The 25,651-nt window shown below is 46.2% G+C and overlaps 1 protein-coding gene across 12 annotated transcripts in view; it reads left to right on the forward strand.

The window, feature by feature from the left end:
- The window catches only part of TTLL4 (tubulin tyrosine ligase like 4), a 45,119-nt gene extending 20,189 nt beyond the window's left edge, over positions 1-24,930 (forward strand). For 3 of the 12 annotated variants that reach the window (XM_065526104.1, XM_065526105.1, XM_065526107.1), the window contains 19 exons: positions 617-707; positions 7,803-9,387; positions 10,278-10,387; positions 10,736-10,799; positions 15,343-15,467; positions 15,897-16,007; positions 16,362-16,438; positions 17,210-17,401; positions 17,495-17,577; positions 17,805-17,933; positions 18,327-18,449; positions 19,052-19,150; positions 19,478-19,612; positions 20,256-20,393; positions 21,959-22,061; positions 23,004-23,214; positions 23,359-23,429; positions 23,826-23,911; positions 24,377-24,930. In XM_065526104.1, coding sequence (XP_065382176.1) covers positions 7,901-9,387; positions 10,278-10,387; positions 10,736-10,799; positions 15,343-15,467; positions 15,897-16,007; positions 16,362-16,438; positions 17,210-17,401; positions 17,495-17,577; positions 17,805-17,933; positions 18,327-18,449; positions 19,052-19,150; positions 19,478-19,612; positions 20,256-20,393; positions 21,959-22,061; positions 23,004-23,214; positions 23,359-23,429; positions 23,826-23,911; positions 24,377-24,632 — 3,600 coding nt within the window. In that variant the 5' untranslated portion in view covers positions 617-707; positions 7,803-7,900 and the 3' untranslated portion in view covers positions 24,633-24,930. The remainder of the gene's footprint in view (positions 1-616; positions 708-7,802; positions 9,388-10,277; positions 10,388-10,735; positions 10,800-15,342; positions 15,468-15,896; positions 16,008-16,361; positions 16,439-17,209; positions 17,402-17,494; positions 17,578-17,804; positions 17,934-18,326; positions 18,450-19,051; positions 19,151-19,477; positions 19,613-20,255; positions 20,394-21,958; positions 22,062-23,003; positions 23,215-23,358; positions 23,430-23,825; positions 23,912-24,376) is intronic. The other 9 variants (XM_074010152.1, XM_074010155.1, XM_074010156.1 and 6 more) reach the window with 3 other exon arrangements.
- The last annotated feature ends 721 nt before the right edge of the window (positions 24,931-25,651 follow it).

Below are 25,651 nucleotides of genomic sequence, written 5' to 3' on the forward strand. Positions count from 1 at the left end.
CATATATCCTACAAATAATGACAGTTTTACTTCTTCCTTTCCAATCTGTATATCTTTGATTTCTTTTTCTTGCCATGTCACACTGCTTAGAAGTTCTAGTATAGGGTCTAATAGAAATGGAGGCCGGGCATGGTGGCTCATGCCTGTAATTCCAGCACTTTGGGAGGCCGAGGCGGGCAGATCACGAGGTCAGGAGTTCAGGACCAGCCTGGCCAATATGGTGAAACCCCGTCTCTACTAAAAATACAAAAGAAAAAAAAGAAAGAAAGAAAGAAAGAAAAAAAAATTAGCTGGGTATGGTGGCACATGCGTGTAGTCCCAGCTACTCGGGAGGCTGAGGCAGAAGAACCACTTGAACCCGGGAGGCGGAGGTTGCAGTGAGCTGAGATTGTGCCACTGCACTCCAGCCTGGACAACAGAGCGAGACACCATGTCAAAGTAAATAAATAAATAAAATAAAAAAGAAATGGAGAGAGTAGACATCCTTTGTCTTATTTTATTCCTAATCCTAGAGGAAAAGCATCTCATAATTCACTATTAAGTATGATGTTACCTGTATCTATGGTCTTTTGACATGTCTCTATCAAATTTTGACCACTTCCTTACTTTTTGGCAGCACAAAATATTCCAGGCCCGTCTCCTGCTCTCCCTGCCCTAACCCTGTAATCAGCCATTTTTCAAGGAGCTCTGGCTGCTTTTATTAACAGGTAACATTTAAAATAGTTTCTGCTGGGTGTGGTGGCTCATGCCTATAATCCCAGAACTTTGGGAGGCTAAGGCAGGAGGATCATTTGAGGACAGGAGTTTGAGACCAGCCTGGGCAACATAGTGGAACTCTATTGCTATAAAAATAAAATAAAGTAAAAAATAGCTAGGCATGGTGATGTGCACCTGTAGTCCTAGCTACTCAGGAGACTGAGGTGGGCAGGTTGTTTGAGCCCAGGAGTCCTAGGCTGCAGTAAGTTATGACTGCACCACTGCACTCCAGCCTTGGTGACAGAGGGAGACCTTGTCCAAAAAAAAAAAAAAAAAAAAAAATCAGCTGGGCATGTTGGCTCACACCTGTAATCCCAGCACTTTGGGAGGCTGAGGTGGGTGGATCACTTGAGGTCAGGAGTTCAAGACCAGCCTAGTCAACATAGTGAAACCCCGTCTCTACTAAAAATACAAAAATTAGCCAGGCGTGGTGGCGGGTGTCTGTAATCCCAGCTACTTGGAAGGCTGAGGCAGGAGAATTGCTTGAACCTAGGAGGTGGAGGTTGCAGTGAGCCGAGATTGCACCACTACACTCCAGCCTGGGCAACAGAGTGAGACTGTTTAAAAAAAAAAAAAAATCACAAAAGCTCCCAAATAGCAAGACAGTTATCTTTTACAAAAGAACATTACCTGTCCTAGCTGAAGTTTTGTAGTGGAATAATTGTTGCCTATTCCTTGTATTTTTCCACCTTCATCACAGCTTATGAAGGGGCAGAGGGGAGATAGATCATTTGGAGCCAGTGAGAATGAGAGTTGTAACTACCATGCTGCAAATGTTTACTGGGAGCCCCTGTGCTTTTTATGTGCTTTATGTGAATTTGTAACTTCACCTCCCACAACTACTCAATGGGGGTGTGGTACTTCCTCTCTCTTGTCTTTCCCCCAACGTTCCAGCTATTCTGTTTCAGAGTTGCATGTGATTCACTACTGATCTGTGCTCTGATTGTCATGAGTCACCACGAGGTGGTAGCTGCTCATGTAGCCTGACTGTGAGGAGGACCTAGATTGAGGAACTTAGCTACAGAAATAGGCTTGTTTTCTTCTAAAGTTGAACTCTGCCGGCTATAGCTTAGTGTTTATAAGCTGTTTGCCCGTTAAGCCCTCCTGCTCCCTAGGGATCATGTGTAGGAACAAGAAACACATTAGATCATTGCTCCATAAAATGTTAGATTATTCAAAATATTATTTTTCAGGTGAGGTCAATTTATTGGCCCCTAAAGTAAGTTCCTTGCAAGCTGCTGATTGGAGGGTCAGCTGATGGTGGATCCTTTGGACTTAGTAACAGAGAGTAAGGATGAATGCCTTGAGTTATCTTTAAGTAGTATAAATATGTAGTTAATCCTTTGTAATTTACGTAGTCAGCAATTACTCTTTATAAGTTTAGCTTTGTTTAAGTTGGGAGTTTTTGAAATGGGCTTCCATTAGTAGCCAGTACATAGGTTTCTACATATATAAATACCTTTTCTCCTGTTATCTTTCTTTTGATGTTTCTTCCTAAAATACTTCCTGGGAGATGAGCAGTCTGCTTTTTGGACCCTAGAGGCGCATATATACACAAAGTGTGCATTATCACAGAACACTTAGAAATATAAGGGACACTGGCAGAAAGGTCTCCCAGACGTCATCTTAGGAGCCCAGAGTATATCACAGGGAATAGGTTTGATGACTTTGCTGAAAATTGCCCTCTAAGTATGTTCTGTCGGTAGGGTCTGGGTGCCAGACATTATTTGCCTCTCTGGACTTTGGCTTTATGGCAGAACTCACTATGTTAGCTTTTGAAACAAGGTTCTCACTTCCTTCACTTCTTTTTTTTTTTTTTTGAGACGGAGTCTCACTCTGTCGTGCAGGCTGGAGTGCAGTGGCCGGATCTCAGCTCACTGCAAGCTCCGTCTCCCGGGTTTACGCCATTCTCCTGCCTCAGCCTCCCAAGTAGCTGGGACTACAGGCGCCCGCCACCTCGTCCAGCTAGTTTTTATTTTTATTTTTTGGTATTTTTTAGTAGAGACGGGGTTACACTTTGTTAGCCAGGATGGTCCTGATCTGACCTCGTGATCCGCCCATCTCGGCCTCCCAAAGTGCTGGGATTACAGGCTTGAGCCACCGTGCCCGGCCAACTTCCTTCACTTCTTAGACTTTGGGCCTTCAGAAGCTTTTTAAAGTTTGTCACTTGCATTCCTTTAAAGCAGTGGGCAGGATACTGGAAAAGATGACCTGTGGCAGTGATTGGGGGTCTGGGACCCAGGCTGCCTGAGTGCTTTAGTTAGGCCTCTGCTTCCCAACCATTTGAGGTTTTGATCTCATTAAGAATCTCTATAAAGAGAAGGAAGGAAGTTGTTTTTAGCAACCATCATTTCCTTGTCTTAAAGTGACACTACTGAACCTCAAACACTGAAACTAGGTTGCAGCATTTGTATTTTATACTGTTGCGAGTGATACTGTTTACTTGGCATTCTTGAAGTTACTCTCTGCAGATGCAACAAATTTGTCTTTGCTTGGCAATTCCTAACACAGCCATCTTATCCAACCCTGGGTATCTCTTAACTAGCTTTGGAAGTATTTCCCAGAAAGAGAGTTACAGAAACGTCCTCTCACCTGCTTGTTGGCCCTTGAGTCCAGACATATTTCTTTAGGAAGACAGGTGGCCCTTCTCCAACTTGCTATACTACACATTGTGAGGACTGTATTCATTCTAGTACTGCTATAAATAAATACCTGAGACTGGGTGATTTATAAAGAAAAGAGGTTTAATTGGCTCATGGTTCTGCAGGCTGTATGGGTAGCATGGCTGCAGAGGCCTCAGGAAACATTTAGTCGTGGTGAAAGGGGAAGCAGGCATGTCTTCACATGGCCGGAGCAGGAGAGAGAGAAAGTGGGGCAGTGCTATACACTTTTAAACAACCAGATCTCACGAGAACTCACTATCATGAGAACAGCAAGGGGGAAATCCGCCTCCATGATCCAGTCACCTCCTCCAGTGTTGGGGATTACAACTCAACATGAGATTTGGTGGGGACACAAATGCAAACCATATAGGGACTATGAGAGGAGACAAGAAGTGGGAAATGACTATTGCAGAGATATGAGATCTGGAATACCTTAGAGAGAAGAGAATTCACGCTACTCTAGTACCTGCCCAGGTGTGTTGTTTAACACTTTATCTGGGAGCAGGCCACCTGCAGCTTCTGAGGAGGGTAGGCGTGTATTCTTGGCCTCCCTCTTCCTCTTTTGGATTAAAAGCCAAACCAGCTAGGTGTTGGGCTACTTGTGTTCTTGTGTTTGGCACTGAGGGTTCATGTGGTGGGATGTAGCAAGGCAAACATTGAGCAGTGTGTGCAAAAGGAAGTGTTGTGCAGTGGGTGCCTGTGGCTACAAGGGAGAGGGGGACTGATCGGCTGTGGTGATGATGAAAAGTCAGTGATGTGCTTTTAGAGATTTTCCACAAAGGGCCTTGGTATAAACATGGAGGAGTGTTTCCAGCCTGGCTTTTGTCTCGTACCTAAAGATTAGAGATAATGGAGGGGATAGAGTCTAAGTATGTGTTTCATTCCATTTAATAGGCACTGTAGACTCAGACAGATTTGAGTTTTAATCTAGGCATTACTACTTATTGGTTATTTAATTATAGAAAAGTTACTTAACTTTTCTGAGTCTTGGATTCATCATCAGTAAAGTGAATGTAAGGTTTTTTTTAGGATTAAATGAAATAATATGAATAAAATGCCTAGCATGGTACCAGACATTCATTAGGTGCCCAAACTAGTATTCGAGTTTGTTTCCCCTTCATTTACTGTGCTTTTCCAGTTTGTTTACTCAACAGAATATTGAGCACTTCCTGTGTATCAGTTACTGTGTTGGGGACATCAGCTGGAGGAGAATGTGCTCCTTGCTCCTAGTCTGATGAGTTAGTTCATTATTGAAGCTAATGTTCTGTGAGCAGTGATGGTGGCATGCAGAGAAGTGAGGCATCCTGTTCAAACTCAGGAGTCAGAGAAGACTGCCTAGGTCATGTTGCAGCTGATTTTTTTAAGTTGGGTGAAGAAGAAGAAAGGGCTCCAGGGACAGCACTGGTAAGGGAATGAAGAGCTGAGCTAGCTTGATGCACGTGGGAATCAATAGTGGGGCTGTTTTTCAGGGGGACCAGCCTGAGTTTTCATTTCCTTAGGCATTCTCCTATCACTTTGGTATGTCTGTTGTGTTGCATTGGTGGGGAAGATGTGGATTCCTGAAAGAGGACTAAGTGAGGGTTTGTGAATATGTTGAGTGTACATAATACACATGCATGTGTGCGTGTAGTCTTGTGAAGTGATTGGCAGGATTTGACTTTTCCCTTTGTCTCTATGCTTCTCTACCATAAGCAAACTCTGTAATTGTTCCAAGCACGGTATTTCCATAGCTTGGATTTGTGTGGTGGTCCATTTTCTGTCACCTCATTTTGAGGTAACTGGCTTCAAAATCCAGTTTTAGCATTTATGCTGTTCTTAGCCCACTATCATTTTGAATATTGGCAGTGCTGCGTTGTGATTTTTTGTACTCTCCTTGAGAAAGAGTCCATGTAGGTCAGCCTTTGCAGGTAAAGAGGGCGACATCCCGTGGCTTCTGCAGTCTGTCTGTTGGTGGTATTCATTCGTAGCTGTAGACAGGAATCTTAGATCTTCCTTGGCCATTACTCTGTTAATCAAAATACAAGGTAGTCTCTCAATTTTTGCGTTTTAAATATTACTTAAGTGAAAAAACCATCTCTCTTAGGGCTGGGTTCAGTGGCACAGGTTTGTAATCCCAGTTTATGGGGAGGCTGAGATGGGAGGATCACTTGAGGCCAGGAGTTGAGACCAGCCTGGGCAGCATAGTGAGATACTGCCACTCCCTATCTTAACAATAACAAAAAAAATCAACTGTGTGTGGTGGTGCATGCCTGTGGTCCCAGCTATTTAGGAGGCTGAAAGGGGAAGATCATTTGAGTCCAGGAGTCAGAGGCTGCAGTGAGCCATGTTTGCGCCACTGCATTCCAGTTTGGGTGACAGAGCAAGACCCTGTCTCAAAACAAAACAAAACCTCTCTAATTCTTTCCCTCTAGCTACTCTGAAAACACTTGATGAGGATGTCAGGATTCCTTTCAGAATTACCCCAGACAAATGACTACTACTTCTTCTTTTTTTTTGAGACAGAGTCTCACTCTGTCGCCCAGGCTGGAGTGCAGTGGTGCAATCTCAGCTCACTGCAACCTCCGCCTCCCGAGTTCAAGCGATTTTCCTGCCTCAGCCTCCCAAGTAGCTGGGATTACAGGCACCCGCCTCTACGCCTGGCTAATTTTTATATTTTTAGTAGAGACAGGGTTTCACCATGCTGGCCAGGCTGGTCTTGAACTCCTGACCTTGTGATCCACCTGCCTTGGCCTCCCAAAGTGTTGAGATTACAGGCGTGAGCCACCGCACCCAACCTTTTTTTTTTTTTTTTTTTTTTTTTTTGTGAAACAGGGTCTCACTCTGTCACCCAGGCTGGAGAGCAGTGGTGCTATCTTGGCTTGCTGCAACTTCCACCTTCCATGCTCAAGGTTTTTCATGCCTCAGCTTCCCAGGTAGCTGGGACCACAGGCATGTACCACACCTGGCTGATTTTTGTATTTTTTGTAGAGATGGGGTTTTGCCATGTTGCCCAGTCTGGTCTCAAACTCCTGAGCTCAAGTGATCTGCCCGTCTCAGCCTCCCAAAGTGCTGGCATTACAGGCGTGAGCCACTGTGCCTGGCCACGAATGACTTTTTACAGTTTTCGTTATTTCCCCCCAGGTGCTGCCATGAAAGCAGGCCTACCTTTCCCTACAGTTGTGAAAATTGGAGAATATTTTGTGAATTTGATTTAGAAAGTAAGTGACCATGCTGAACAGACAGTTTGAGACCCAGAAGGCTGGCTTAGAGGTTTTGTATTAAAGCAAACACTGATTGAGAAGATGCAAGAGACAGGCTCTTCCTCCCTGAGATAAGCCCAAACTTAAGCCCGGACTTCGGAGTGAAGAAAGCTTCTGTCCTCTTCTTACTCCCTGAACTCTCCTGTCCCAGTACGGCTGCTGGAAATAAAGTCACTTTAAGTAAAAATAATGCTGGTGTTTAGTTCAATTTTCTTTCTTCTTTTTCCCACCAACACACAGGATGGAATTTAAGCCTGTATAATTAGCAAGAGATGAAATTGCTGTCTCAGCTCCAGAATAAACTCTGGGGTCAGCAAGGGAATTCTGTTCTCCTATCTGAACTTGTCCTACTTAACCGTGAAAAGCAGACTAAATCAGAGGCAGCTGAGTTGATTTAGGGAGCAGTAGATGTAAAATGAGTTTTTCAGATCACCTTTTTTTTTCTAAGATGGGGTCTCACTCTGTTGCCCATGCTGGAGTACATGGCACCATCTCGGCTCGCTGCAACCTCCACCTCCCAGGCTCAAGCGATCCTCCCATGTCAGCCTCCCTAGTAGCTGGGACTTCAGGTGCATGCCACCATGCCTAGCTAATTTTTTGTAGTGATGGGGTTTTGCCATATTGGGTAGGCTGGTCTTGAACTCCTGGGGTCAAGCTGAGATTACAGGTGTGAACTGTCTCACCTGGACTCGAATAATCTTTCATCTTTCAGAATTGATTGATGAGAAGGAAGATACTCTTCTCTCTCCACATTTGCTTTATTCCTAGCCACACTGGTTTTGGGTGAGGGAAGGTAGCCCCTCATGGAAAGTTGTGGGCGGTGAGGCAGAAAGATGTATTTTTTGTTGGAGAGAGAGAAAAACTTTCTGAGTGACAGAGTGCGGACTCATGAATGGCCTCACAGTGGTGGTGGCACCTCAGTGTCTTAGTCCTTAATGAAGCCAACTTTGATCATATGAGGGCAATAGGAAGACCACTGGAAGCTCCCTGGAAATCTAGTGTTCTCCCAGGGCCCCAAATGACGACCAAGACTGGTTGCCCAAAAATGCTGAAGTGGGACTGTACTGCTTACCTGAGGACCACTGTAGCATGGTATCCGTCCTCCTGGCGCTGTAACATTTCCTATCATTTCTCTCCCCTTCAGACTGACGGACTTCAAGGATGCAGCTGCTACTACCGGAGGTGTGTGGCACCTTACCTGAGCCAGGCCATGGGACCGTGTGGCCATGATGTGGGCCCCTCATGGCCTCAGCAGGAGCAGAGCACTACAGTATTGGCCTCCGCCAGAAAAACAGCTTCAAGCAGAGTGGTCCCTCAGGCACAGTGTCTGCCACGCCACCTGAGAAACCCTCAGAGGGCAAAGTCTGGCCTCAGGCCCATCAGCAAGTGAAGCCAATCTGGAAGCTGGAAAAGAAGCAAGTGGAGACACTGTCAGCAGGGTTGGGCCCAGCCCTCTTGGGCATCCCACCCCAGCCAGCATATTTCTTTTGCCCTAGCACTTTATGTAGCTCTGGGACCACGGCTGTCATTGCAGGCCACAGCAGTTCCTGTTACCTACACTCTCTCCCGGACTTGTTCAACAGCACCCTCCTATACCGCCGCTCCAGCTATAGGCACAAACCCTACCAGCAACTGGAGTCTTTCTGCTTGCGTTCGAGCCCATCAGAAAAAAGCCCTTTTTCTCTCCCTCAAAAGAGCCTCCCTGTCAGTCTCACTGCCGACAAGGCCACTTCTTCCATGGTCTTCCCCATGGCCCAGCCCATGGCCTCCTCATCCACAGAACCATACCTCTGCTTGGCAGCGGCTGGGGAAAACCCTTCAGGGAAGAGCCTGGCGTCTGCCATCTCAGGGAAGATCCCATCTCCACTCTCTTCCTCCTATAAGCCCATGCTGAATAATAATTCCTTCATGCGGCCAAATAGCACGCAAGTGCCTTTATTGCAGACCACAGAGGGCCTGAAGCCAGTATCGCCACCCAAGATCCAGCCTGTCTCCTGGCATCATTCAGGGGGTACTGGAGACTGTGCACCGCAGCCTGTTGACCATAAGGTGCCCAAAAGCATTGGCAGTGTCCTAGCTGATGCCAGTGCCCATATCGCCTTGTCTACCCCTAACTCCCATGACACATCCACCACCAGTGTTGCCTCTTCCTGGTATAACCGGAATAACTTAGCCATGAGGGCAGAGCCACTTTCCTGTGCTCTGGATGACAACTCTGATTCCCAGGCCCCAACTAAGGAGATTCGGTTCACTGAGGCCGTAAGGAAATTGACTGCAAGAGGCTTTGAGAAGATGCCGAGGCAAGGCTGCCAGTTTGAACAGTCTAGTTTCCTGAACCCCAGCTTCCAGTGGAACGTCCTCAACAGGAGCAGGCGGTGGAAACCTCCTGTGGTAAATCAGCAGTTTCCTCAGGAGGATGCTGGATTGGTTGGTCGGGTCCTCCCTGGTGCCTCAGATACCTTGGGGTTGGACAATACAGTCTTCTGTACCAAACGTATCAGCATTCACCTCCTTGCCTCACATGCCAGTGGGCTCAATCACAGCCCTGCCTGTGAATCTGTAATTGACCCCCCACCATTTGGAGAAGGCAAAGCTCCAGGTCCCCCTTCTCCTCAAACTCTTGGCATAGCCAACGTGGCCACCCGCCTCTCTTCCATCCAGCTGGGCCAGTCTGAGAAGGAGAGACCTGAGGAGGCCAGGGAGCTGGACTCATCTGATAGGGATATTAGGTACGTTGGATAATGTTTTTGGTTCATTTAGAGCAGTAGAATGTATATACCATAATTTGGGATGGCATTGACCCTGTACCTCTGAAGGTTTTAGTTTTTAGCTGCCCTAGAATTTTTGGTTTTCACTTCAGGGCAAGGGTTGGGAAACTACAGCTTGCAGACCAAATCTTGCTTGTTGCCTGCTTTTGTAAATAAAGTTTTATTGGAATGCAGCCTTGTCCATTCATTTGCAGTTGTCTGTGGCTGCTTTCTTGTTACAATGGTAGAGCTGAGTAGTTGTGATAAACTGACTGGCCTGCAAACAAAAATATTTACTTTCTGGTCCTTTAGAGAAAGAGTTCGTCAACCCCTATTTTAAGTAAAAACCAGGAGAGAAATAAGAATTGTGAACACCAAGTGTTGAAGCCTGTGACTTTCCTACTTTTTCCAAACCAAATCAGGTTTTCAGACATTCTTGGCATGACAGCCATTTATAGTTAGGGCACGCACATAGTTGGCTCCTTCTCTTGTATTTTGTTATTTTCCTGGAAACTTGGTCCACTAAGGCCTTCTTCTGAGTTCCCAGAGAGTGGCCTAGGGACATTTCAAGTCAATTACCAGATACCCATTGATGGTTTTTTAGATGTAGAATGTTGTACTTATATGCTATGAGGGACACCAAAGAAATGGAAAACATAGTGCCTCTTTGCAGAATGGGAGATGTAAGGTTGAGGAGCTATGCCTAGACCTAAGCTTTGAAGACAAGAGAAATGAGTTGTGAGGTCCAGGCAAGACGTAGCAGATTGGTAATGGAGAAGGGGCAAATACTGGGAGATGATGAAGGAATGAGAATCTAACTGTGACCTCTTTGATGGAGTTGACTAGGCTGGGGGCATGATTCTTTCTTTTAGTTCAGCTACTGACCTCCAGCCAGATCAGGCTGAGACTGAAGATACAGAAGAAGAACTAGTAGATGGTTTGGAAGACTGTTGTAGCCATGATGAGAATGAAGAGGAAGAGGGTGAGTAGGGAACCCTTTCACTTCCAACTAGGAGTTGGTTATGACATTTTGGGCAGGGGGCTAACAATTATGTACTAGGTCCTTGACTCACATTACCTACATCAGTCATTTGTTTGGGGTTCTTAAGAGGGAGGTAGTGCCTTCTAGAGGACTTTGGTCTCTAGTCCTCCTGTCCCACTGGTCTTACCTTCCCCTTGCTTCTGTTGAGGAAGGCAAAGCAGCAGGGTGGTGCTTATGGCTCCCCAAGAAGGGTTGAGCCCAGGATATTCAAGGAAGAGTTGCCTAGGCTTGGTAAGCTTGTGCTGCAGCCTTTTCTAGTCAGAATTTCTCTGTTCTTCCTTCCTCTAGGAGACTCAGAGTGCTCCTCATTAAGTGCTGTCACCCCTAGCGAATCGGTGGCCGTGATCTCTAGGTAAGTGTGGCTGTATAGATCATTGTTAGATGCTCATCTTTTGTCTCTTAAAGATTATAAAGAGATTAACTACTCAAGTCATTAATGGCCTTAAGAACTCTAATGCATTTTTACCAAATTTTTGTGTTTGCGACTTTAGTTTTTGAACAGGGAGTAATGGGGGGCCAGAAGCACATCTCATCTGTGGGGCTTAAAAACAGTATCATGGGCCAGGCGCAGTGGCTCACACCTGTAACCCCAGCACTTTGGGAGGCTGAGGCAGACGGATCACCTGAGGTCAGGAGTTCGAGACTAGCCTGGCCAACATGGCAAAACCCTGTCTCTACTAAAAATATAAAAATCAGCAAGGCATGGTGGTGCACACCTGTAATCCCGGCTGCTTAGGAGGCTGAGACACGAGAATCACTTGAACCTGGGAGGTGGAGGTTGCAGTGAGCTGAGGTCACGCTGCTGCACTCCAGCCTGGGTTACGGATTGAGACTCTGTCTCAAAAACAAAACAACAACAACAACAACAAAAACAGTATCATGGACTGGGCACAGTGGCTTATGCCTATAATCCTAACACTTTGGGAGGCTAAGATGGGTGGATCACTTGAGGCCAGGAGTTAGAGACCAGGCTGGCTAACATGGTGAAACCCCATCTCTACTAAAAATAGAAACAATTAGCTGGGTATGGTGGCACACACCTGTGATCGTTGACCTCCCAAAGTGCTGGGATTATAGGGATGAGCCACTGCACCTGGCCCTAATTTTTAATGAAAAACTAGCTGTATATCATTGGGCTTGACCAATATATGGAGCACCCAGAGTCAGGTTGCTTTTCTTTGCATCAACCCTGCCTTAGATGAAGCTAGGAATAAAGGGAGCCTTCTCTGCCTTGTTTAGCATGGACAAGATGGGCTACATCTCTGTGAAATGTGATGGTGTGGCAGCAGCACACCAATTTTAGAGCCCTTAACCTGTAAGGTGGAGACAGAGCTGTTTGGAAAGTGGGAGCGAGAACTGGGATTCTCTGTGAAGGTGGATAGAAATCCCATCACGGGCACCCTGAGTCTGATGCGTAAGTTGTCACTTTCAGCCCAACCCATCCTCCTTCCAGAAAAGCAAAACTACTTCGGGTTATATATATTGGTTGTTGATTAAGTACCTCCACTCTTCATAGGAGAAAGATATTTGACATGTAATTGATTTGGAGTCCTACCTTTTTTACACTTAAGGGCCTACTTCAGGACTGCTACACAGCCCTTTAGCCTTCCTGATATATAAGATAAAATTCACAAAAGGTGTTTGTTAATCATTTGCTCATTAATTAATTAACTTCTACAAATTGCACATAACTTCTTCTCTATATGAGGCTTAAACATAATTTTCAAGAAAATGGAAATACATATTTTTATTTTTTAGAGTCAGAGTCTTGCTGTATTGCCCAGGCTAGAGTGCAGTGGATCCATCATAGCTTACTGTAACCTCGAACTCCTGGGCTCAAGCAATCCTCCTGCCTCAGCCCCCTGAACGGCTGGGACTACAGGACCACCCACCACACCCAGCTAATTAAAAAATTTTTTTTTTGTAGAGTTGTGGGGGAAGGTCTCATTATATTACCCAGGCTGGTCTTGAACTCTGGTCTCAAGTGATCCTCTTGCTGTAGCCTCCCAAAGCACTGAGATTAGGGGTGTGAGCCACTGCACCTGACCAAAAATGGAGATAGATGAATTCCAAACCACTCTGCATTTTAAAGATGACTAAAATACTTTTAGATTGCTAAAATCTTATTTTTTCTCTATTATGAAGTATTTGTATATTTATTATGGAAAATTTGGCAACCACTGAAAAACAGAAAAATCATTGGAAACACTACCTGTTTCTTTACACAACAATATTTTCACTGCATTTCCTGTCGTGCTCTAAGAATCATGTAATTTTAGAGATGGAAGCCATCAAGTCCAGTGTAAATATTGAGGACCAGAGAAGTGAAGTAGCTGTTCCAAGGTCATAGTTTCTAGCATGGCTAGACTAAAAGCCAGGTCTCTTGAAGAGAAGTTTAGGACTCTTGTGAGACGACTCACAAGGGTTTTTTGTTTGTTTTTAAATTAAGCTTGTGATATTGAGATAATTATAGATTTCACATACAGTTGTAAGAAAGAATGCAGAGAGGTCCCCTGTACGCTCTACTCAGTTTCCCCCATTGGGTAACAGCTTGTAGAAGTACAGTATAGTACAATTGGGATGTTGTTAACATTGTTAGAGTCAAGATATGGAACATTTTGCTGGGCACAGTGGCTCACGCCTATAACCCCAGCACTTTGGGAGGCTGAGGCAAGTAGATCAGTTGAAGTCAGGAGTTTGAGATCAACCTGGCCAACATGGTGAAACCCTGTGTTTTACTAAAATACAACATCATCTAAAAATACAAAAATTGGCTGGGCATGATGGTGGGCACCTGTAATCCCAGCTACTCGGGAGGCTGAGGCAGGAGAATCACATGAACCTGGGAGGCAGAGGTTGCAGTGAGCTGAGATCGCACCACTGCACCCCAGCCTGGGTGACAAGAGGCAAGACTCTGTCTCAAAAAAAAAAAAAAAAAGATACAGAATGTTGTCATCACTGTAGGAATTCCTCCTCCTGCTACTCTTATAGCTACACCTACTTCCCTCCTACTCCCATTCCCTCCTTAATCCCCTGGCAACCACTAGTTCTCCTTTTTGTCATTTCAAGAATGTTACACAGATAGAGTGACAGCAGTATGTCACCTTTTGACATTGACATTTTTTCACTCAGCATATTCTTTGGAGATTGACCTGGGTTGTTGCATGTATCAATAGTTCTCATTCTTTTTTATTGCTGGATAGTGTTCTGTGGTATGGATGTACCACAGTTTGTTTAACCATACACCTGTTGAAGGATATTTGGGTTGTTTTCAGCTTTTGGCTGTTATGAATAAAGCTGCTATAAATAATCATGTACGTATTTTTGTGTGAATATAAGTCTTCATCTCTCTGGGATGAATGCCCAGGAGTACAATTACTAGGTTGTATGATGATTGCATGTTTAGTTTTTTAAGAAACTGCCAAAACTGTTTTCCAGAGTGGCTGTACCATTTTATGTTTCTATCTTTTTTTTTTTTTTTTTTTTTGAGATGGAGTTTTGCTCTCGTTGCCCAGGCTAGAGTGCAATGGCATGATCTCGGCTCATCACAACCTCTGCCTCCCGAGTTCAAGCCATTCTCCTGCCTCAGCCTCCCGAGTATTTGGGACTACAGGCATGCACCACTATGCCCGGCTAATTTTGTATTTTTAGTAGAGATGGGGGTTACCCCATATTGGTCAGGCTCGTCTCAAACTCCCAACCTCGGGTGATCCGCCTGCCTCGGCCTCCCAAAGTGCTGGGATTATAGGCGTGAGCCACTGCCCCCGGCCTCTATCTTTGTTTTTAAATTTTAACTCATTCTTATTGACTTCAACAATCTTAAATTCTCTACTCAGTAAACCAAAAGCCTTTGAAGAAAAAATTTTGAAAATGAGGAATAGAGTTGAATTAATAGGAATTTTTCATTGGGAATTAGTATTTAACTTGATTCCCTAAAATTCATTAAAAATCTTTAAGATTTAAAACACTGAAATGTTTCATGTACAGTGCCTATTTCTGTCATGCTGAAAATAATAACAGGTAAAGTGACTTTTTTAAACTAAAAATTAATGTTATAATAATATTCGTGGATTATATTATCTAAATTGTAAAGAGTAATAGCTATTTTCTCCATTTTTCAGTGCTAGTTAAAGGAACGATCTGAGTCTGTCAGCTTATACCTGACAGGTAGTTGATATGTCTGCTATGTTGACACCCCTTGAGACTGCCTTGGCCAAGCCCTTGTTGGAATAACAGTAGGGAACCCCATAGCCCCAGATCAGCCACATCTCTTCGTTACATCCAGATCTTTGTTCCCATACTGTTAACCTAAAATTCCAGTGTCACAAATCACTTCCAAAATGGAGAAAAGCACTAACAGTCCATGAATCTTTAGATGAAACCTAAATATAAAATGAACTAGAAGTATCACTGTTTCTTTTCTTTCTATTGCTTTTCCCCCTTTTTCTATTTAAAAGTCTCTACACCTCAGATCTTTTTTGGTTTTCCTCCTTCGTAATTTTCACATCATTCTTTTCTTCCCTCATTTATTTCTTCATCTTAGCATAGCACATTCTTCTACTAGTATCCACCCGCATTCATTTCCCCTCAGAACCACTCCTGTCAGGGACTTTCCCAGACAATGTCTTGTCACAGAAAATTTTGGAGCTGTATTGCAGAATGAAGTATTGGAAAACCTTGTCTTTAGGTGACATTTAATGGTGTGGTTATGTGTAGGTTAGCCTAGTACCTTATGGATTAATATGTATAAAATAATTATTAATTATTGAGCACCTGGCTTTTTAGAATCACAAGTTAAAAGACAGCACTTGGAAAGAAATCGTACATCATAGTAACAACACTTCAGGGCTGTTGCTTTTTCCCTTTCTCTAGTCCGTGTTTGTTTTTCGTCTTAGAAGCTGTATGGAAATTCTGACCAAACCCCTTTCCAATCATGAGAAAGTTGTCCGACCAGCCCTCATCTACAGTCTCTTTCCCAACGTTCCCCCTACCATCTATTTTGGCACTCGGGATGAGAGAGGTAAACCTGGCCAAGTGTCAAACCCCAGAAGAGCCCCCGGGAGAAGGTTGCTAGCTAAGTTGGGAGGAGGTGGCAGTAGGTGGGAGAGGGTTTCCAGAACTGTGCTCAGTTCCCCACATGGTCGTAGGTCTAATGCAACCTTTTTCTTGTCTGTCCTTTAGCTGACCCTTTTCAGCCTTGCCATGTCATGCTGAGTTCATGCTCTCCAACCTTGCTGCTTTTCCCTTTCAGTCTTCCCTTTCTTTGTTCCTCATTGCTGCACAGCCCCTCTTCCTTCCCAAAGTGTGCTCCTCTGAAACCCTGATCTGGAGCAATAGTGACTTGCCTGCCCAGGGAAAAATGGGTAGCCATACCATCTTTTTTGTCTTCTCATCATGACTCTCTGCTCTTCTCCACCCCCCATCCCTACACCCCTTGCATTCTTCCCAGTGGAGAAACTTCCCTGGGAGCAGAGGAAGTTGCTCCGGTGGAAGATGAGCACAGTGACCCCCAACATTGTCAAGCAGACCATTGGACGGTCCCACTTCAAAATCAGCAAAAGTGAGTTGCTTGCCTTACTGTGAACCTGTCCTTTTTGCCCCAAATAGATGGGCTTTGAGTAGGGGGAGAGCTCTAGACACCTCGTGCCTATGTGGGGGCAGCTGGGGCCCTCTCCTGAAATCCAGTCTTATAGGAGGGTGTAGCTCTGAAATCCTGGGCTAAGCCTGTTGTTCAGAATTGAGAGACAAAGGGCCATTGTTCTGTCCCTGGCCCCAGGGCCTCATGTAGGACAGCTCCATAGCAACTCTTTGAAAACCAAGTCTGGGAGCTGTGCCCAGTTCTGGGGCCTCTGGGCCTTTCTCTGTCCCTGGACTGGGCTGTTAGCAAGGCTGATTCCTGATGTACCTCCCATAGGAAACGATGACTGGCTGGGCTGTTGGGGTCACCACATGAAGTCTCCTAGTTTCCGATCCATTCGAGAGCATCAGAAGGTAGGGGCCCTTTCTGAGGAGCTGTTTCCCTGGACTTTGGACTAGGCCAAGAGGAGGGTGATGATGTGGGTAGGGGGTAGGGGGCGGGAAGAGGATGATGACCATGGAGAAGTCAGGAAGCTGTACAGAGGAGAAAGTACAGGGTGGGGGTACAGTGAGAGACTCCAGTGGATCACGTACATCTCCAGTTCAGCTGCAGTATTTTGGAGCTTCTTGCTATGTGGGGGCAGCGGAGTCCCTCTCCTGAAATCCAACCTCATAGGAGGGTGTAGCTCTGAAATCCTGCAGTTGCAGCTTCTCAAAGGCACTTTTTCCTCTGATTTAGTGTCTTGAGTTAGACTGTCTGTTTTCTGTTTATTATGTTTCCCTATGACCACTGCACATTCCATTCTCCCAAGCTGAATATGTGTAAAGAGGACTTCTGGTCTCACGTTGGAATGAATGAGTCCCTTGCCCCCAGACTTACTAAAGGTGAAATGCTTTTCTGTCCTCATCCCATAGAGTTTCATGGAAAAGGTGTAATAGCTTTTTCTTTGCACTTAAGGTGAATATCATGTCTGTCTTACGTTACTCTGTTTTGTCTGTGTTTTAATCATCTTTTGGTGAGTGCTCTGCAGTTGGATACTTAAGGACCATTAGGGTGGTGATAGTAAGATGGAACAACAGCTTGGAGTGCTGCTAAAGAAGTTGGAATGGTAGAGTGAGTCTTGTCATCTTCCTTATGGCCTCACTTCTGCCCTCTTCCTACACTCACCCTTTTTCCTTTTGTAGCTAAACCATTTCCCAGGCTCATTCCAGATTGGGAGGAAGGACCGGCTATGGCGGAACCTGTCACGCATGCAGAGCCGCTTTGGCAAGAAGGAGTTCAGTTTCTTCCCCCAGTCCTTTATCCTGCCCCAGGACGCCAAGCTCCTGCGCAAAGCATGGGAGAGCAGCAGCCGCCAAAAGTGGATTGTGAAGCCAGTGAGTGAATCACAGTGGGCAGGAGACTATGGTCTGAGTGGGAACAACAGAGTATTGGACCTGGAGCAAATCTCATCTCCTTTCTGCTCCTAGCCAGCATCAGCTCGAGGCATTGGCATCCAGGTTATTCATAAGTGGAGTCAGCTCCCTAAGCGAAGGCCCCTCCTGGTACAGAGGTGAGCCTGTAGCACATATCCCTTACCCCATCCTCCCACCTCCTTGGCCTCGAGGTTCCCTTCTTACAATGTTCTTCTGCCCTTTGTTCTCCCAGCCAAAGAGCTTCCTTAGCCAACGGTTCTAAGGTCTTTATATTGGGGACTGTTAGCTGGCTTTTTCTGTGGCTTGGTTTCCCACTGAGCCCCATCATGTGGCTGGATGAGAAGCTGGCCTTTGTTTTATGTAGGTATCTACACAAACCCTACCTCATCAGCGGCAGCAAGTTTGACCTGCGGATCTATGTTTACGTCACTTCCTACGATCCTCTGCGGATTTACCTCTTTTCGGATGGACTGGTCCGCTTTGCCAGTTGCAAGTATGTGACAGTGGTGAGGTATCCTCTGACAATATTGGGGATTTGTTTTCCTCAGAGGGAGGGAAACTAGAAGACACCAAACAGGAAAATAACAAATATTTTGATAGTTTTTGTTAGCAAGGGAGAAGGCAGGAAATGGGAAATAAGGAGGCTCTCTACTTCGTTAAATCTGGGGAATATCTTCCTGTGTACGGGACTGAGGTGGGATAAAGGAGATGAGTTTAGCTGTGGTTTTTCAGAACTTGGCCAACAGACACACTTCTCAGGCTCTTGTGGCTGTGAAAAGATCTGTGTACTTGTTCTTCACCTCTTCAGTATTTGGGGAAATGTTTGGCCCCTTCTCCATCTGCTCTGTCACCATCTTACCTCTGCCTTTGTTTTGCTTACTTCCAGGTATTCTCCTTCCATGAAGAGCCTTGGCAATAAGTTCATGCACCTGACCAACTACAGTGTCAATAAAAAGAATGCCGAGTACCAGGCCAATGCAGATGAAATGGCCTGCCAGGGCCACAAATGGTACTGAGGGCAGAGTGTCCCAGGCCAGTGAAGGCCTAGAGGAATACAGGGTTCTGGGGTTTTGGGAAGTTCAGGGGCATGGTGAGTGGAGGATTAATATAAGACCCAGAGATAACAATTACCAATTCAGAATTGGTCTATTTGAGGCCGGATGTGGTGGCTCACGCCTGTAATCCTAGCACTTTGGGAGGCCAAGGTGGGTGGATCACCTGAGGTCAGGAGTTCGAGACCAGCCTGGCCAACATGGCACAACCCTGTCTACTAAAAATACAAAAATTAGCTGGGCGTGGTGGCGGGTGCCTATAATCCCAGCTGCTCAGGAGGCTGAGGCAGGAGAATCACTTGAACCTCGGGGGCAGAGGTTGCAGTGAGCCGAGATCGCGCCACTTCACTCCAGCCTGGGTGAAAGGGCAAAACTCCATCTCAAAAAAAAAAAAAAAAAAGAATTGGTCTATTTGCATCCAAGTTCGTCTCTTTCATAATTTAAACTGTCAAAGGAAGAGATATGAAGAAAATACCATTAGGTCTCTTCTTACTTTTTCTTTGTTTTGTCACTCATTCCTAGAATATAATTCCTAATACTTCCTCTTTCTCCTCTGCAGGGCACTGAAGGCTTTGTGGAACTACCTGAGCCAGAAGGGAGTCAATAGTGATGCCATCTGGGAGAAGATAAAGGATGTTGTTGTCAAAACCATCATCTCGTGAGTCACATTGCCAACCTGGGCGTGGGGCCTGCCGCTGACCCCCCTCCTTTCTCCCAGGCCTCACACTGCTGTGCTCTGGACTTTGCCCCTGCTGTGGTTTGGTTTTAAGGATGGAGAATAGGAAGGAGTGGCCAGAGTTAAGTTCTGCTCATCTACTGAACTTCATCCCCAGGAGCTGGTCCCAGATCAGAGGCATCTCTTGACAGCTACCTTTCCTGGGTTGCTTCTGCCTGCCTATCTCTGGGCCACTCTTTTGGCAGGATAGCTCTGGGTAGAGCCCTCTGGGAGGAGCTGAACTGAGCACTTCCTCATCCCCGTGACCAGGTCAGAGCCCTACGTGACGAGTCTGCTCAAGATGTATGTGCGGCGGCCGTATAGCTGCCACGAACTCTTTGGTTTTGACATCATGCTAGACGAAAACCTCAAGCCCTGGGTCCTGGAAGTCAACATTTCCCCAAGGTAGGTGGTATTCTCAGGACACTCACAATAGAATCCTTCCATTATCCTCACGCTCCCATTGCCACTCTAGTAAGTTGTTCTTTTTTTTTTTCCCCCCTTTGAGATGGAGTCTCACTCTGTCACCCAGGCTGGAGTGCAGTGGTGTGGTCTTGGCTTACTGCAACCTCCACCTCCCGGATTCAAGAGAGTTCTCCTGCCTCAGCCTCCCGAGTAGCTGGAACTACAGGCGTGCACCACCACACCCAGCTAATTTTTTGTATTTTCAGTAGAGACAGGGTTTCACTGTGTTAGCCAGGATGGTCTCGATCTCCTGACCTCATCATCCGCCCACCTCGGCCTCCCAAAGTACTGGGATTACAGGTGTGAGCCACCACGCCTGGCAAGTTGTTCTTTTTAAGTGGATCCTTACCGCTTGCTTTCCTTTAGCAGATCAAGGTCATGGGCAGGTTTACCACTCTGAGTGAGGTTATTCACCGTCTTTGGGGCAAGAGAGTCTTGTGATGGTGATCCTGCATGGGAATGTTTGAGCAGCTTTCATCCTAGGGAATCCAGGAAGTAAATGAGACTAGCCCTGAGTTGCACATATGACCAGAGACTGTTTCGGAGTGCTGCTTTGATCGCTCTTTTTATCCTTTTTCTGAAGCCTCCACTCCAACTCTCCACTGGATATCAGCATCAAAGGCCAGATGATTCGTGACCTTCTGAATCTGGCAGGTTTTGTCCTGCCCAATGCAGAGGATGTCATTTCCAGCCCTAGCAGCTGCAGCAGCTCCACCACCAGGTGAGGCCCCTGTTTCTTCACAGCTCCGCTGGCAGCATGAATAGCCCTGCTGTAGTTTCTGGGAAGGAATGGATTCTGGGTACTCCCTTCTGCCTGGTTTCCCTTGCTGCTCAGTCTTGCCCTTACAGTCCACTAACATGCTACCATGCCACATCAGTGCCTCTCAAGTATGTTCAGTTATGTTGATCCTCTGCTCAGGAACCACAGGCCTAGGAATTAGATTTAAACATGCACACTGGTGTGTGTCTCTAGTCCCAGCTACATGGGAGGCTGAAGCAGGGGGATCTTTTAAGGCCAGAAGTTCAAAGCTGTAGTGCACTATGATGATCACGCCTGTGAATAACCACTGTACTCTCTTTAGCCTGGGCAATATAGCAAGACCCTGTTTCTAAAAAAAAAAAAAAAATTAACTCCTTACCTGGGCAGTCAGGGTCTCAGCTTCCTTTTTCTTGGTGTATCTCTCTTCTTCCTCTCCTGGCTCCTGTGCCCTGACAAACTGGATCACTCACACAACCTCAAGGTCAGAATGATCCTTAAGGACCAGTTGGTCCAGTCTCTTCTCTGAAATGTTTATTGCCTCTTGCTGTTCCCCATAGTGTTCTTTCCTCTGCTTATGGGGTTTCTTCCTCCTGAAATGCCCATAGCCAGACCTGCCATTAACCTCTACTGTTCATCAAAGTCTAGCTTATACATCTTCATGAAGCCAACTCAGTATGGCCATTTTTTTTTCTTTTTTCATACCATAAAGCATTGGGAACCACTCTTGAGAGGAGGGAGTTTATATTTACTTAGTATCTGAGATGTGTGAGGAAAACCCTATAATTTATCCTTCCAATAACCCTGTAAGGTTAGTATTTGTACCTGCAGTTTACAGAGGAGAAAACTGAAGCTCTTTGGGATTAAGTAGCCTATCAAAGTCATTCAACTGGAGAGTGGTAGGACTGGAATTCAAATCCTGATTTGCCTGATAACAAAACTTGCTTTCCCCACTGTACCTTGTAGACTCATGTTTGGCTCTGTCCAGTGGTTGTCATTTGACGTATCCCACCTGCCATACCGTAAGCTCCTTGGGGGCAAGAGTTGCTTTTTAATCATCTTTTTTTCATTAGTATTATTTTTTTAGAGACAGAGTCTCACCATTCCTCTCAACAGTGATTATGGTAATTGTAGTAATGTGGGTAATGAAACTGAGGTGAAGGGAGGTGAAGTCAGTTGCCCAGGGTCACACAGCCAGTAGGACAGAGCTGGGTATATAGTTAAGTGTTCACCGAATTAAAACAAACTGAAGTATATACCACAATAAGGCTTATTGCAAGGTCCTCATTTTTTATCATTCAAATTCAACCTAAAGATGGTGGTTTATACCCTTTCACTTAATATTTGATGACTCTCAGGTTACTTTTGGGGAGTGTATTTTAGTCCAACCTACTACTCAAGTAACCTCTGTTCATGCATCTTTGTCTTCTCTCGAGAAGGGTATCTGCTGGACTGGACCTTCTCCATATTTCCTCCAAATACAAAGCTGCTGACCCTGCCCTTTGCTTTCTTTCCGGCCTCTGCTGTAGCTTGCCCACCTCCCCCGGGGACAAATGTCGAATGGCTCCAGAGCATGTCACTGCACAGAAGATGAAGAAAGCCTATTATCTGACCCAGAAAATTCCTGATCAGGTAGGAGGTTGGTCTTCCCCCCAGTGCTAGCAGAAAACTTCCCTGGTTAAACATTCGGGACCCAAAAGCAACCAGCTTTTCTTTTCTTTTTTTTTTTCTTTTTTGAGATGGAGTTTTACTCTTGTTGCCCAGGCTGGAGAGCAATGGTGCGATCTCGGCTCACCACAACCTCCGCCTCCCGGGTTCAAGTGATTCTCCTGCCTCAGCCTCCCGAGTAGCTGGGAATACAGGCATGCGCCACCACACCCAGCTAATTTTATATTTTTTAGTAGAGACAGGATTTCTCCACGTTGGTCAGGCTGGTCTTGATCTCCCGATCTCAAATGATCCACCTGCCTCAGCCTCCCAAAGTGCTGGGATTACAGGTGTGAGCCTCTGCTCCTGGCTGCAACCAGCTTTTCTTTAGAGCAGGGTTTCTTAATCCAGGCCTGTGATCCTTTGATGCACAGAGATTTTTTGGCATGTCTGTCATTCTGGGAGAGCATTAATTGTCTTTACCATGTTTTCTCGCCCTCTTTTGTCCAAGCTGTAGACTTTTGCCCTTTGGTTTCTTTCTCTGAGAGGCACAGTGAGAGACCCCAGGAAGCTGACTTTCTCAGAGCAGATAAGGGAGCTGGATTTAAGCATGGCAGATACAGGACTGGTGCCAAATCTGAATTGCTGGATCCTCGTCTTGACTTTACCCAACAAACTACTTAACCTCTCAGCCCCAGTGGCTCCCCCGACCCCAAATAAGAGTGTCTTCCCCACTAGCTAAGTTCAGTAGACTTAGGAACAGATGTCTTTCAGAGCTGGCCCACTAGGCTGCCCTCAGTAGTTCCATGAGAGTCCTGGAGCTGTAGGACCCCAGGGGTGTTCTCCCTGTCCCCCAGTTTCTTGAGTCTCTGCCCCTTGTTTACACTCTCTGTCACACACTTTTTCTCCCTGTTCCTTGGACCACAGGACTTCTATGCATCTGTGCTGGATGTTCTGACACCAGATGATGTTCGGATTCTGGTTGAGATGGAAGATGAGTTTTCTCGCCGTGGTCAGTTTGAACGAATTTTTCCTTCTCATATCTCCTCTCGCTATCTCCGCTTTTTTGAGCAGCCACGATATTTCAACATTCTCACCACCCAATGGGAACAGAAATACCATGGCAACAAGCTTAAAGGTGATGTGCCCTCCCAGCCCTCAGAAAGCCATGTTTAGTGAGAGATTAAATCCCAGTATACCAAGAAATAGGCCTCTCTGGAAAGAAGAATTGGCCAGTTGATTCTACTTTCTTAAACCACAAGTCCTGCTAATCTTGTCCTAGGAGTCGATCTGCTCCGGAGTTGGTGCTACAAAGGGTTCCACATGGGAGTTGTCTCTGATTCTGCTCCAGTGGTGAGTGCTGCCAGTGTGGAGGACAGCTCCTTCTCAGGCCCCTCCCTCTGCCTTATGAGTGCATCAGGAGTTGGATTGGTATGTAGAGGCCTCTCTCACTTCTCTGCTAGGCTGTGCTTCTGTCTCACTACTCTTTCCTTTCAAGGGAATAGTTGCCTCCAGGATTCCCTGGGTACCTTTCTTTCAAGGATCAAAAAGTGCTTTGTAGGCCTCAACTTCTTGTCTGATTCAGAAGAGAACTGAGACTTTTACCCACCCGGGCCTACACCTGAGGGGTAGGGAAGGGGAGAGCCCCATGATCCACTTAGAGGTAGAGCTGGAGGGTCCCAAGACCCCAAACACTCCTGCCTTGCCTCTGCCAAGCCCTTTTGGTCTCATTGATTCCTTTGCTCTTAGTGGTCTCTCCCGACAACACTTCTGACTGTCTCAAAGGATGACGTGATACTCAATGCCTTCAGCAAATCAGAGACTAGCAAGCTGGGGTGAGTGCTGCCTGGGCAAGGGATGGGCTGCTGGCTGTGAGTTTGGAGAGTTTTCTTCCCTCCTGTCTTCCCAGACTGTGGCAGTGAGATCAGCATTCTTCAGCTGGGGGTTGATGGGACTGTCAGGACATGCAGCCATAGCATCCTTTTCCTGGTAGCTCTTGGTATGCCCAGGGAAGCTGAGCTGGAGGACAGAAGCGCCTCCTGAAGCGACCACTGTCAGCCATACCCACTAGCTGTGGGAAGTCGTTAGCCCTCTACCCGCACCTCCATTCACTCTTGCACTGCAGATCTCAAGCCTTCAAGTAAATAGAATATTTTTTAATGGTTATTACATATCCATGTAATTATGGCCTACAACACCGTAATGTCGTGAATGCCTGCTCCAGACTCTGAAGGCAAATCCTAAGGTAAAGTCTCAGTAACGATGTCTCAGCCATTTCTTTCACCACCTATTCCCTCCAGAAAACACAGCTCCTGTGAGGGAAGCCTACTGCTCTCTGAAGATGGGACCACGCCCAAATCCAAGAAGACTCAAACTGGCCTTTCCCCTTATCCCCAGAAACCCAGTTCCTCAAAGGACAGTGAGGACACCAGCAAAGAGCCCAGCCTTTCCACTCAGACGTTACCTGTGATCAAGTACTCTGGGCGGACTTCAAGAGTTTCTACTTCCTCCACTTTCCAGTCAACCAGTGACTCCCTTCTGGCTGTGAGCACATAATTGGCCTCTCTCCAAAAGCCTCTGCCCAGGAGCATGGGCATCAGCTACCTCACGGGAACCAGCCTGCTGTTCAGACCAGTCTGAACTCCTACCCCTTTCACCCTGTCCCTCCTCAGAGTATTTTTTGAAGTGGTTGCATTACAGAGATGGGTATTTGTAGGGCCGGGGGGATGGTAGTGATGGGGAGAAGGTGAGGAAGGGTCACCCTTTGTCACCTGTCTGCCTGGATGGCACCTCATATCTCAGCAGAGAAGCCAGTGGTGGCCACGCAGCCTTATAAAGCAGGTTTTCGTTTCTACCTTAAGTGAGCCATGTGTGGTTTGTTTGGGGCCCTGGTGAGGTTGCTGAGTTGTAGCTCAGGAGAAAACATACAGAACGTATTTAGACCGGAAGTCCTTTGTTCTGAATTTGAGGGGGTCTTCTGAGGTCCTTATTTCCTTAGATCTTTCCTCACCCCTCTCCCATCCCCTGTCCTGAGGAGAAGCCTTTGAACTTCCTCAGTAGACAGGCGGAGAAGCCACAACATGCCGAGCCCATTTCCTGTCATCCTCGTCTTGGGGCTTCACTGCCTCCTTCCGAATACCCCCCCTGCCAGCAGCCCTAGGTCTTCCTATTCTGACCCCCCATCACTGCTCATTTAGCCTTCTAGACGCCTCTCTCGTGGACATCTCTTCTTTAGCTGTTGGCTTTCTGTGAGGTGCGAGAGGATCTATGAACTTTGTGAATTTCCCATGGCCCCAGTGAAGGAGCCCAGATAATCCCAGTAGCTGTTACCTGTCTCCATGTATCAAAGGACACAGTCCAGGGGGAAGGTGGAGGGGGATGTGGTTTCTCTACAATGCAACAAACGTGGTTTCTCAGTGTTCTGCCCTACGGCAAGCAGGGTCTGGTGGGTTTCAGGAGCAGTCACTATTGCAGGATGGGCTTCCAATCAAACCTCAGACTAAACTCTTGTACTCAACTGATTCTACCTCCCTCCTCTAGACTCAGTAAACAGTGACTATTCAATAAATGTTGAC

The sequence above is a fragment of the Macaca fascicularis genome, chromosome 12, assembly GCF_037993035.2.
Source record: "Macaca fascicularis isolate 582-1 chromosome 12, T2T-MFA8v1.1".
Lineage (NCBI taxonomy): Eukaryota > Metazoa > Chordata > Mammalia > Primates > Cercopithecidae > Macaca > Macaca fascicularis.